General features: G+C 40.3%; 1 protein-coding gene across 1 annotated transcript in view; it reads right to left on the bottom strand.

Annotated features, from left to right (window-relative positions):
* The window catches only part of ARHGAP31 (Rho GTPase activating protein 31), a 105,933-nt gene that overhangs the window by 13,211 nt on the left and 78,636 nt on the right, over nucleotides 1-14,086 (bottom strand). Inside the window, exons 7-8 of the mRNA XM_045185868.3 lie at nucleotides 4,097-4,295; nucleotides 1,866-1,990 (exon numbers count right to left, since the gene is read on the bottom strand). Of these exons, the coding sequence (XP_045041803.2) occupies nucleotides 1,866-1,990; nucleotides 4,097-4,295 (324 nt within the window). The remainder of the gene's footprint in view (nucleotides 1-1,865; nucleotides 1,991-4,096; nucleotides 4,296-14,086) is intronic.

The following is a 14,086-nucleotide window of genomic DNA, read 5'->3' as shown; positions in this document are numbered from 1 at the left end:
TTTTGTTTTTAAAAAGCTTAAAGATTTATTTAAATATATTCATTTAGTCATTAACTTTTTTCACATTCATATTTCAACAAGTATCCAGTCCGCGTGCCAGTTATGGAGACCATGCTGGTGGGTTATGATCATAAGCTTCCCCTACCGCCACCCCAGTCTTTAGTTTCTAGGGTTCCAGCAATGCCCCTGTGGTAAAAAGTGGCCACGCAGGCAATAGGCCAGGTCACAGAGAGCCACCTGTATTAACACTGATAGTTCTTTAATTTTAGCCCTGCATCCTATCAAAATTCAGCCAGTTTGATGATCTATCTACACTTATGAGATATTAATCCAGCAGTTTTCAGCCCGGGCTGCATATCAGAATCATCTGGGAAACTTTTTAAAAATCACCAGTACTGCGACTTTACCACAGACCTCCTGCGGCAAAGCTGGTTGACCTCTAAACCTACCACCTGGGTGGTACAAGGGCTGACATTTTGCAAAGTATTTGTTTTATCTATATTTATACTTATATCTACCTACACACCTGTACCTATATTTTGCTGAATCATTTGAAAGTGAATTTCAATACTGTGATACTTCCTTATATACTTTAACTTTAGTGTATGTCTTCTAAGAACCATTAGCATGCTATGAAAGTTGATACTTCTAATATTCAATGTATTTATTCCCCAATTTGTCTTTTGTAGCCTTTTCTTTTTCCAAACTAGGATCCAGTCAAGGCTTGCTCATTGCATTGGTACATTTACCTTTTACAACTTGTTTTTATAACTATTCCCATTTAAAAAAATCATACTTTCAATCTATAACACTAAAGGGTCATTAGGACAGATATCTTTGGTCTGCCTTTTCTGACATAACACTCACCTGGACAGGTTATATTCCCCATTGTATAGTGGGTCCCTCAATTCATTCCTGTATCAATTCCTATTCACTGCTCAGATATAACTCCCATCTCTCTTTAAAAATCTTGACTCTGACTCTGAGGGAGAAGGAACAGGTCTTCCTTATGACAGAGTTCAATTAATAAATATAGAAGGAACAGTGAAAATAGAAAACAACCCTTTGACAAATATCACAGTAGCAACTGTCGTAGGCAGGATCCATGATGGACGCTAAAACTGTGGATGAGAGGATGATAAGAAACAGGCTGTTGCGTAGTCTCAAACTCTCTCCCTCAAGATCCTTATTAATTGCAAAGGAAAAACCAGTAACTTTACAGGGACAAAAGTTTGTAGACAGCACTTCAACCAAGTGATCAAAGTTAACATCACCTGCCATACGGTACTGACATCATCTGCCTCCCGATACAACACGCTAAGACAGGCACAGCGTTCATAACCTCTGTCTAATCATGAGAAAACATGAGACAAACCCAAACTTAGATATATTCTACAAACAAATGGCCAGTACCCTTCCAAAGCGTCAAGATCAGACAGACTGACAAACTGTTCTAGATTGGTGGAGATTAAGGAGTCCTGACAACTAAATGCAATGGGGGTTCCTGGACTGTATCCTGTACCAGAAAAAGGACATTAGTGGGACCATTGGCCAAATATGAGTGAAGTCTGTAATTTAGTTAATAGTATTGTATTGATATTAATTTTCTGGCTTTGATCATTATATTACAGAGATGTAGTGCTAAAATTTGGGGAAGCTGTATGAAGAAGACTATACAGGTTCTCCATGTACTACTTTTGCAACTTTTTTGTAGATCTAAAATTGTCTAAAAATTGAAAGACTCTCTAGTTAATATGTAAGTTTCTCTTTCAGGGCAAGTGAGTTCAATGTTATCAAACCAAAGACTTAAAGAGCAGAGTTAGTGGGACAAGTGTCTCATAAACGTAACTGCTGTTGGTTCTTACCTGAGAGCCTCTGTCCTCTGACAAACACACTCCCATTTCTACTCAGCTTTGATTTGGAGTCTGATCCAGAACGTCCCAGATTAAATATTGACTTCCACTTCTTTGATTTACTGGAGAGCTTTCTTCTAAAAGAGCCAAGCCGTAAGGGGTTAGTTTCGTAACTAGTCATTTCAGTGGGCCTTTTAAATTGAGAAGGACTACCCTAAATGTGTTCTAGTTAAGAATGGCTCTGACATTTCAGGAAATTCCTCTCTAAATGCCAAGTTGAGCCTGACTCTCACTGTATCTGGGAAGCCCTAGTTAACCAAGCTAGGCTTTCATGAGTCAGAACAAAGGACTGAATTCCTCAGAGGGAGAGGCACAGGCATGCCATTAAAGGCAGTGGTGGGGCAAGCAGAGGCCAGGACTGATGGGAGACTCAGAGGTCACAAGCAACCACACAGTTCTGGGAATTCTGGTGGTAAGCATTTTAGTCCTGGGTTTTCAAAGTTACCTATATTTATTATTTTTTACAGGAGTAAACCCTAAAGACCATAGACCTCAGTCCTGTTACGCTCCCAGCACTGTGGGCCACACTGCTGTCACATCCATGTGAGAAGAGAGCTAGTGAAGACTTTCAGGGACTGCAAAACGGGTGTATGAGAAAGGAACTTGGAAAAGAGTGTGGCCTGGGAGAGTGGCAGGCTGCTGGGCGTGGTCAGTGGTCACGGCAGAGAAGCGCCCTGGGTAGTTAGTTTGTCTCTCATTTTCCTGATGCCTGGCACACCAGGCTGCCTCAGTAGGAAGCAAGGAAATTAGAGTGCCAGACTGAATCCCAGGCGCCTGGCACCACCAGGGGTCACCACCAGGGGTCCCCACAGAGGCTTTGCCCTGCCCTTGCTGGGTCCAGTGTCCAGACTTCATCAAGTTCCAGGATAAAACCCTGCAAATTGTGGGTTCCACAAAGAACCTTTTCTCTTCAGGCTTCTCACAGAACACCCAGATCTCAAGCCCCGCACGTTTTTACCACCAATCAGAGATTTTCTGTGCTGGGTGGTTTCTTTGAATCTGGCCTGGATCTTTCAAGCAGGTGGCCTTAGGGTGGATTTCACAGGGTGGCATAAACTGGGGTATGGGGCACCTCAGGTGTGGTTGAAGGCACAGAGAAAATGCACTGGATGATCCTTCTGAGGTAGGTTTCTTCCTGATCCCTGAGTGGAAGTCTTATTCTCCAGGGATTTGGGGGGAGGAGCACTGGGGCTCAGTCTTGAGAGAGCACCATAATGCACTCCAGGAAGTGGAGGGGTTCTCTGCAGGTCAGTCCCAGGTGTTCCATCCCCATAACATGCAATGTGACAGGTGCCCCCTATGGTTGTGCAATGTGAAGAGCTTCTTTCCCTTCCTCAAAGGGAAACAGTGCTGCCATTTCGGGGCGGACACCGACAAGAGTTCTGAGGTGTCTGTTTTCATATTGACCAAACAGTGAGGATGACACTCCCTAATGAAAAGATTGCCTTTCAGCCCCTCCACCTACTGTCTGCCTACAATTTATGACTCCAGCTACAATGTCTGCCTCCTTTTTACAGTGGAGTGTGAGGGCAAGGGGAGCAAAGGGATGTGTTGAGAGTAGGGTTGCAACAGAGGAAGTGAGCGGGAGGAATGAGGAAAGAAAATATTCCAGGATTTAAAATGATGTTCAGTGTGTTTCTGGAGAAGAGGGAGGGCTCTGGCAGGTATGGGAGGAGGAATGGAAGCCAGAGATGGCATCTCCAAGTCCTGTGTGCCCTGACCTCCCAGTCTAGAGTGGCCTTATTTGTCAACATGTCCTCCATTCATCTCTGTATCTTTTGTAGTTTTGTGGAGGTGAAGGATGGGGGAAGGGTGTCAAGTTTGTATTGTTTCGTTTGTTTTGTTTTGTTTTTTAGCAAACTTCCTTTTGAAAATGTCAAGTGTGTTGTGTCTGAACTAAGGACTAAGGCGTTTTATTCATGACTCTTATACCTCTGAGCCCCAGTTCCATCACGGTACCAGGGATCTCAGGTCTTGATAACCTTGGGGCAGTGAGCGAAGGCACCAACCACTGGTGAGAGAGAGTTGTTGAGAGAGCTCCTTTCTCTTCTGGAAAGTTTCCTGACACCCCAACCCAGACCGCACCCCCAACGCATGCTGTCATCATGGCCCTGAGACTGTTTCTTCCTCCTCTGTCCCCCTCCACACAATCATCTCCCAGAATTGCAAATAATGCCACTTACTTGTTGTCTGGTAACTCAAGGACAGTGTGGAAGAGGGTGCCCATGGGAGGGACAATCTCAGGCAGGCTATTCTCCCTCCTTTCCTTTCGAGCAGGATGGTTAGTAGCCAAGCTCCGGGCCTGAGCTTCTTCCAGGCTCACCAGTTTCATGGGCAGGGAGAGGGCTGGCAAGGTCAGGCTCTTCATGATGGGCCGGTTTTCTGTACAGAGAAGAGAAGAGCTCATAGACTTCTGGGAGGAGGCCTGTGCACTGATCCATCCAGATTCCCCATCCACAGCTCCTCCTTTCCTGACTTCCTGACAGGGCACTCCTCTTGGGTCTGGTGGGGCCTGGGGTAGAGGCTGCACACAGGAGGAAACTGACCACCCGTCAGGCCAGAGTAGCACACAGGGCCATCAGGAGGTAAACTGCACTAATTGTACATTTCAAAGAGGGGTCATTCATTCATTCATGTGACAAACATGTATTGAGCACTTACTGTGGGCCAGAGTAGCAGCAGTGGGTCTTTAACCCTGGGAACTGCCCAGTGCTTTGGCCAGGTGGAAGGTAGCCTCACTCAACTAGGCTAAGGCAGGAGATTGCCCCTTCTCTTCGCAGCTGGAAAACGGGGGCTCCGAGGCAATTTAAGGTTGGAGCCTATACTTTCTCTAGATCACCTAGGCTTATATTTCTGCAGGAAAAAGTGGATTTTATAGCCAATACTATTCTCTAAAAGAGGCTATTTACTCAGTCACCAGTCATCTTCTAGTATATGTAAGCTAACCCTTTCTTTCTATAGTTGTTTTTTTTTTAAATAGAAGTGATGACAGATCAGTGGAGCCGAGGGTAACCCCTTTTCTCCAAGTCAGTGGTTACCCCTTTTTCTGCAAAAACTTGAGGCAATTTTGCACCACTTCCCTCCAGTCGGGGGTACTTAGCAATGTCCGGAGACATTTTTCATTGTCACAAGTATGTGTGGGAGTGTTACTGACACTACTGGATATGGGCCAGGGATGCCGCTAACCATGCGACAATGCACAGATGTAAACATCCACAATAAGAACTAATCAGCACTAAATGTCAATAGTGCTGAGGTTGAGAAACCCTGATCTAAGTATAAAAAAAAAAAAAAAGGTCTAAATCTGCCTCTATTTAGTCTTTTGTCAACTTTGCCAGTTTTCTGTAACTTTGGAAGGTGTAAAGGGATTCAAAGATAACTTGGACCAACTGAGACTCAGAAATCATTTTTTGTATAGGACTTGCCTAATTTTCAGATAGTACTATTTCTCTTTGCAGAGCATGGCCCTCTCTGGGTAGAGAAAAACAAAACCACTGAAAAAGGGCCTTGTAGAAAATGGAGACAGAAAGTGATCTGGGGGTATTTCCAGGGAGGGTAGCAGGGCGGCCGTTCAGTCAGTTAGGTAACTCTGTGATCCTACAAACTTGTCAGTGATGTTTTTGACTTTAACTCACTTTTCCTACTTAATCCAAAAGTGGTCAATTTACTTTCAATATTTGTTTGTAGATTCTAGATTATTTAGGTACTTAATTATTTATTTACTTAAATTAAATCACTCTGGGAGCAACTGGAACAGGGGAAGAACATACACAGCAGGGTCAGGAGACCTCGGTTTAGCACCTCCCCCTCCCCCTACTTCTGGGCTCCAGTATCCTAAGGTCTACTCATCATCTCTGCTTAGACGTTTAATAGGCATCTCTAACTCTACATTTCATAACAGAGTTTGTGATTTCTGTTCCTCACTGCTGGACCAGTACCTCCTCCCATCTTCTCCAAATTGGCAAATGGTACCATGGATCACCCAGTTGTGTACCTCAAAACCAGTAGTAGTAATTTTCCATTCATTCCTTTCTTTGGTGCATCCCCTTTTCCCACACCTAGCCTATAATCAAGTCCTGTAAACCCAACCTCTGAAATACATCCTGAATCCAGTCACTTTCCTCCACTCCCATTAACATGCTAGCACAGGCCATGATGATTTCCCTCCTGATTTCCGCCATAGCTCCTGAACTGGTCTCCCTGCTTCCAGCCTTTTTGCCTGTCAGTCCCTCCTTCACACAGCAGCCAGAATGCTCAGATCCTCAGATCGCTCCCTGCTCCAAAGCCTCCAGTGTTTTCCACAGCACTGGAAATAGACCAGACTCTTAGCACGACCTGCAAAGACCTCCATCTCCTTCCGCGCTTCTCTTTGCCCAGTGACCCAGTGGTCTACAAAGACACACAGTAAAATTTTTTAATGTATGCTCCCACAATCTATATGTATTTATAAATTATACATATTTACCACTGTATTAGTATTAATATAATAAAAACATCAAAAATCATAGAAATTACAAAGTATACAATAAAAATAAGTGAAAAAAGAAATTGTAATAGTTTTTTCTAATTCCCATACTTCGGCGACCATACTTTGGTCTCTGGTGTCCCATAGGTGGAGCACCCCACTTTGGAGACCACATTGGCTCTCACTGCACTGGCCAACTCACTGCAACTCTGTGAGCCCCTTCCCACCTCAGAGGTTTGACGCTCCCTGTCCTCTGTGTGTGGAAACTTCATCCCCCAGATTGGTGACTGGTTCCTTCAGTCATTCAATTTCAGGCCAAAGATCACTTCCTCAAAGATCATTACCACTATGAACCCAAATAACACCTCCAAGTCACTGCCCATTCCATCACCCTGCTGTCTGTTCTTCTTGGCACTTACGGTCTTTGAAGTGATAATGTATTTATTTGTAAATTTATTTATTGCCAGTCCTCCCAACCAGACCTAGCTCTCTATGCAAGGCAGTGTCTTTGCTGTTTGAGTAATGACACTGTCCTCAGTGTCACCAGCAGTGCCTGGCACACCAGGGGTGCTCAAGATATACTTATGTTTTAATGAATCTCGCTGCTCTCATTTATCAATTAAAGGTATTGGACTCTATGGCTTCTATAATCTTTCCAGTTTGAAATAGAACCCTATTTCCAAATCTAGAATTCCAGAGGGTATGACTTATTCTATTTTGTGTATAAATTGACTATGTTACCTTACCAGACTCAATGCAAATTCATAATAAGAACATTTAAATAACATGTATTGAATAATAAGTATCAGAGGCAATCAAGAGTTAAAGGGCCAAGAGTGAACTGGATTTCAATATGCAGGACAAAAGATGATTAAGGCAATGGTCACAAAAAGAACAGGCATTTCCAGGTTAGAATTAGGAACAACCTTAATACTACACACGGATTTACTGTCTAGAAGAACATTATCCAACAGTCATTAATAATAAATAAACCACAGTGGTTTATTTATCTTTTTTCTTCACAGAGGCAGCACAGACTTAAGAAAACAGCAAGGTTGGAAGATCTTAGGTTCAATGTTCAGTCTCACCAGTTATTAGCCACGTGGCTTTGGACAGTTACTAAGCTTTTCTGGTTCTCTGGCTCTTCACGTATAAAATAAAGTTGATAACAACTTCATGATGGTTGCTGCAATATGTCAGTGAGATGATGTATGTGCTTGCAATAGTTCTTGGCATAGAATGAGTCCACAGTATATTATTAGTTGACTCAAAAGTATGAATGAATGAATGTATATTAATTCTCATTTACTTTCAAAAAGGATTTATATAGTTTACAATAAATAATACATCTATAATGGACTTAAAAATAAATGTCAGCCACTTATAGGTATATAATCAAGAGAATTGAAAACATATGTTCACATAAAAATTTGTGCATGAATGTTCATAGCAACATTACTCAAAAAAAAAAAAAAATCCCAAAATGTCCATCAACTGATGAATGGATAAACAAAATGTGGATATTCATACAATAGAATATTATTCCACCATAAAAAAAGAAATGAAATACTGACACATGTGACAATATGTATCAGCATAAGTAAAGGAAGTCAGTCACAAAAGACCATGTATTATATGATTCTATTTATATAAAAAGTCAGAAGAGTTAAATCCACAGAAACAGAAAGCAGATTAGCGGTTGCCTGGAACTAGGAAGAGAGAAAAATGTGGAATAACTGCTTCATGTGTAGGAGACTCTTTTCAGAAAGAGAAATGTTAAAATTTTTTTTATTGATTTGAGAGAGAGAAACATTGAAACATCGATTTGTTGTTCCCCTTATTTATGTAAAAGTCAAAAGACTTATATGATTTGAAGAGAGACCAGAGTATGTTCCCCTTATTTATGCATTCAGTGGTTGATTCTTGTATGTGCCCTGACCAGGGATCGAACCTGCAACCTTAGCATATTGGGATGACATTCTAACCAACTGATCTGCCTGGTCAGGGCTGGGATTTTTTTTTGTCTTTCTTTTTGGAGTGATGAAAATGTTCTGGAATCAGATAGTGATGATAGTTGCACAATTCTCTGAATACTTGCAGTAAAAAGGCACTGAATTCTATACTCTAAAATGATAACATGGTAAATTTTATAGTCTATAAATGTTATCTCAATAAAAAAATTTAAAAGAAAGGTCATAAACCACACAGAAGACAGGGTGACATGGAAACAACTACACCAGAATTCAAAATTTGATAATTGTAATAGATTATTCTGATGATCATACCAGTTTTTCTAAATATACTAGCTAAAATGAGAAGAATGCTTTGACAGCTAACACAAATGACTTGTAGTATGGTCTTCATACACCACTGGCTCTCCAAGTGTGCACCCTGACCACTAGCAGCAGCATCACCTGGAAACTTGTTAGAAAGACAAATTTTCAAAAGCACTCCAGACATGCTGAACCAGAAACTCGGGGATGAGGCCGAGTAATCTTTGTTTTACCAAGTCCTCTAGGTGGTATTGATATACACTAATGTTGGAAAACCACCGTCACAGAAATGGCAGTTACCAGGTTTCTTTTTTTTCTTTAATGAGATATTTTTCCTTTTTGTTTTCCCAATTTTATTTTGTATTGGTTTCAGGTGTACATCTTAGTGGCCAGACAATCATATACTTTACATAGGGTTCCCCTAGATATTTCTAGTACCCCAACTAGCACCATACATAATAAGTGCAATACTATTGAATATATTCCCATGCTTTTCTTACATCCCTGAGACTAATTTGTAACTACCAATTTCTACTTAATCCCTTCACCTCCTTCACCCAGTTCCCCAAACCCTACCCCTCTGGCAACCACCAGTTTGTTCTCTGTGTCTATGAGTCTGGCTCAATTTTGCTTGTTCATTTATTTTGTTCTTTAGATTCCACATATAAGTGAAATTACATGGTATTTGTCTTTCTCTGATTGACTTATTTCACTGAGCATAATACCCTCGAGGTCCATTCATGCTGTCCAAAATGGTAGGATTTCATTATCTTTTATGGCTGAGTAATATTCCATTGTCAATATGTACCACCACTTTTTTATCCACTTGTCTATTGATGGGTACTTGGGTTGCTTCCATATCTTGGCTATTGTAAATAATGCTGCAATGAACATGAGGGTGCATATATTCTTTTGAACCAGTGCTTGGGTTTCTATGGATAAATCCCCAGAAGTGGAATTGCTAGGTCATAAGGTGGTTTCATTTTTAACTTTTTGAGGAAACTCAATACTGTTTTCCATAGTGGCTGCACCAATCTGCATTACTACCAACAGTGCATAAGGGTTCCCTTTTCTCCACATCCTCATCAGCACTTGTCATTTGTGGATTTACTGATAATAGCCATTCTGACAGGTATAAGGTGGTATCTTATTGTGGTTTTAATGTTGAGCATCTTTTCATATATCTATTGGCCATCTGTATGTGCTCTTTGGAGAACTGTCTGTTCACATCCTCTGACCATTTTTTAAATTGGATCGTTTGGTTTTTTGGTGCTGAGTAGTGTGAGTTCTTTATAAATTTTGAAATATTAACCCCTTATTAAATGCATCATTGGTGAATACATTCTTCCATTTAGTAGGTTGTGTTTTCATTTTATTGATGGTTTCCTTTGCTCTGCAAAAATTTTTATTTCTTTTTTTCCAATTTGGATGCTTTTTATTTCTTCTTCTTGTCTGATTGCTGTGGCTAGGAATTCCAGTACTATGTTGAATGAAAGTGGTGAAAGTGGACATCCTTGTCTTGTTCCTGATCTTAAGGAAAATGATTTTAGTTTTTCCCATTGAGTATAATGTTACATGTAGGTTTATCATATATGGCCTTTTTATGTTGAAGTATGAGTATGTTCCCTCTATTCTCACCCATTTTATCAGATATGGGTGTTGAATTTTATCAAATGATTTTTCTGCATCTATTTATATGATCACGTGATTTTTATCTTTCATTTTGTTTATGTGGTACTTCATGTTAATTGATTTGCAGATATTGTACCCACTTTGCGGCCCAGGAATAAATCCCACTCGATCATGGTGTATGATCTGTTTGATGTATTGCTAATATTTTGTTGAATATTTTTGCATCTACTTTCATCAGGGATATTGGCTTATAATTTTGTTTGTAGTATCTTTATCTGGTTTTGGAATTAGGATAATGCTGGCCTCATAAAAAGGCTTGTGAGTCTTCCCTCCTCTTGAATTTTTTGGAATAGTTTGAGAAGAAACAGGTGTTAGTTCTTCTTTAAATGCTTGGTAAAATTCATCTGTGAAGCCATTTGGCCCAGGACTTTTGTTTGTTGGAAGTTTTTTTGAGTACTGCTTCAATTTTATTACTTGTAATCAGTCTATTCAGATTTTCTGATTCCTCTTGATTCAGTTTTAGAAGATTGTGTGTTTTCAGAATAGGAATTTATCCATTTTGTCCAAATTGTCCAATTTGTTGGCATTTAGTTGTTTGTAATATTTTCTTACAATTCTTTGTATTTCTGTGGTGTCAATTGTTACTTATCTTTTCCCACTGATTTTATTTATTTGGGCCTTATCTCTTTTTTCTTGATGAGTCTAGCTCAGGTTTATCAATTTTGTTTATCTTTTCAAACAACCAGCTCTTAATTTCATTGATTTTTTTTTTTGTCTCTATGTCATTTATTTCTGCTCTGATCTGTATCACTTCCTTCCTTCTACTCACTTTGGGCTTTGTGTGTCATTCTTTTTCTAGTTCCTTTAGGTGTAAGGCTAGATTGTTTATTCGAGATTTTTCTTGTTTCTTGCGGTCGGCCTGTATTGCTACTCTTAGGATTGCTTTTGCTGTGCCCCACAGATTTTAAGTTGTTTGTTCATCTTTGTTTCTCTCAAGATAACAAAATTTTAATTTCTTCCTTGATGTCATTGTTAACCCAGTCATTGTTTAATAACATGTTATTTAGCCTCCATTTGTTTGTGATTTTCAGGTTTTTTTCTTGTAATTTAAATCTACTTTTATACCATTGTGGTCAAAGAAGATGCTTGATGTGATTTCAATCTTCTTAAATTTATTGAGACTTGTTTTGTGTTCCAATCTGTGATATATCCTTGAAAATGTTCCATGTGCACTTGAAAAGAATGTATATTTTGCTGTTTTTGTGTGAAATGATCTTAAAATATCAATTAAATCCATCTGGTCTAGAGTGTCATTTAAGACTGCTGTTTCTCTGTCTGGAAAATCTATCCATCAAAGTCAATGGGGTGTCAAAATCCCTGACTATGACTGTATTTCGACCAACCTCTCCCTTTATGTTCATCAGTATTTGCTTTACATATTTAGGTGCTTCTCTGTTGGGTGCATAAATATTTACAAGGATTATATCTCATTGTTGGGTTGACTTTTTTTATCATTATGTAATGTCTTCATCTTGGAGCCTTTGTTTTTAGTCTATTTTGTCAGATATAAGTATTGCTACCCTAGCTTTTTTTTTAATTTTCATTTGCATGAAATATCTTTTTCCATCCTTTTATTTTTAGTCTGTGTATCTTTTATTCTGAGGTGGGTCTCGGGTAGATAGCATATATATGGGTCTTGTTTTCTTATCCATTCAGCTACCCTATATCTTTTGATTGAAACATTTAAACTACAACATTTAAAGTGATTATTGATAGGTACATATTTATTGCCATTTTATTCTTTATAACTATGTTCCTCTTTAAAAAAAAATTCTTCTTCTTAAAGAAGACCCTTTAACATTTCTTGTAATACTAGTTTAGTGGTAATGAGCTTCTTTAGCTTTTTTTTAAATCTGGGAAGCTCTTTATTTTACCTTCAATTTTCAATTATAGCCTTGCTGGGTAGAGTAGTCTTCGTTATAGGTCCTTGCTTTTCATTACTTTGAATATTTCATGCCAAGCCCTCCAGCCTAAAACATTTCTGTTGAGAAATCAGCTGACAGACTTATGGGAGCTCCCTTGTAGTTAACTGTCTTTCTCTTGCTGCTTTTAAGATTCTTTCTTTGTCTTAAACTTTTGCCATTTCAATTATGATGTGTCTTGGTGTGGGCCTCTTTGGGATCATCTTGTTTGGGACTCCCTGTTTTGTGGACCTTCGTGACATTTTCTTTCACCAGGGTAGGAAAGGTTTCAGCCATTATTCCTTCAAACAGGCTCTCAATTCCTTGCTCTCTCTCCTCTCCTTCTGGTACTCCTATGATGAGGATGTTGTTATGCTTCACACTGTCCTAGAGGTCCCTCAAATAATCCTCATTTAAAAAAAAATTCTTTTTCCCCCCTACTCTGATTGCGTGTTTTTTGCTATCTTGTCTTCCAAATCACTGATTTGGTTCTCTGCTTCATCTAGCCTACTGGTTGATTCCTTCTAATGTATTGTTCATTTCAGATATTGTATTCTTCACTTTTGACTGGTTATTTATTTTTTTTTGAATTGTATGTCATTTTATATGCATGTTATCTCTTGTTAAAGTTTCACTAAGTTCCTTGAGCATCCTTACAACCACTGTTTTGAACTCTGATAGCTCACTTGCCTCCATTTCATTTAGTTCTTTTTTTTCTTGGAATTCCCCCTGTACTTTCATTTGAGGCATATTTCTTTGTCTCCTCATTTTGGCTGCCCTCTGTATTTGTTTCTGTGTATCAGGTAGATCTGCTATGCTTTGGTATGGTGATCTTATATAGTAGGTGTTTGTGGGACACAGAAGGGCTCTATCCCTGATCCCCGAGCTAGGTGCTCCAGGAATGTACTTTGTGTGGATTATGTGAGCCTTCCTGTTGTAGTTGAGATTTGATTGCTCTTGGCCATGGGTGGGGCTGCCCCACCAGCTGGCTATAAGTATCTCTCCCAAGAGCAGTGTATGAGCTGCTGGGTGGGGGCTGGCTTCACAAAGCTGAATTTGCCTCAATAGAGTCTGGTGTCTGTTGAGATCTCCCTTTGTGGTTTGAACCACTGGATGTGTTGGTTCTAGGGCGCTTGGAAGGGAATCCAGTGCAGGTCAAAGTCAGGTGCTGCCACTGATGGTTGCTGGGCTACCTGTTTGGAGCTACAAAGTGATCCACAGTTTGTGGCTACCTCTGCTGGGCCTGGATCTGTGTGGGAGGTGCCTAGCGGTGCACCAAGGTTGATTTCTGCTGGCACTGAGTCCACGGACAGGTCACCAAAAGGCCCAAGTCTCCTTGAGATCTGTCCTCACCTGTTAACTGTCTGGTAGGCTCAGTCAGTGTGCAAAAAAGCCTCTGGCAGTATGTGAGTTGTGTGATGGAGGCTCTCAGTGAGTGGTGTTCATCAGATTGATACAGATTCAAACTTGGCACCTGTGCTATGTTGGAGGCTACTCAGCAGTAGTCTCAGGGTACACCAAGGTCAGCTCCACCCACCAAGGTCAGTCAGCTCCACCCACCTAGTGTCTGTGGACCTTTGTGGTGGGGCAGGATCTCAGTGATTTATCAGGGTGAGGCCAGCTGAGGCCCAGACAGACAGAGATGTGGCCTGTGAAAAGATAGTTCTACATAGGAATGGTGGCGCTGGTCTGGTGTGTGAGGCAAAAATGGCCCCGCTCAAGAGTCAAATAACTCAGTTCTTCCCAGAGTCTACCAAGACCTCCTGGAGAGTTTTCTGTAATTGGGGACCAGGATGGCCACAGCCTGCTGACAATATTTCAGAGTGAAGCTAAGCAGGGCCA

The sequence above is a fragment of the Desmodus rotundus genome, chromosome 2 (assembly GCF_022682495.2).
Source record: "Desmodus rotundus isolate HL8 chromosome 2, HLdesRot8A.1, whole genome shotgun sequence".
Taxonomy (NCBI): domain Eukaryota; kingdom Metazoa; phylum Chordata; class Mammalia; order Chiroptera; family Phyllostomidae; genus Desmodus; species Desmodus rotundus.
This window is presented reverse-complemented; position numbering and strand designations above follow the sequence as displayed.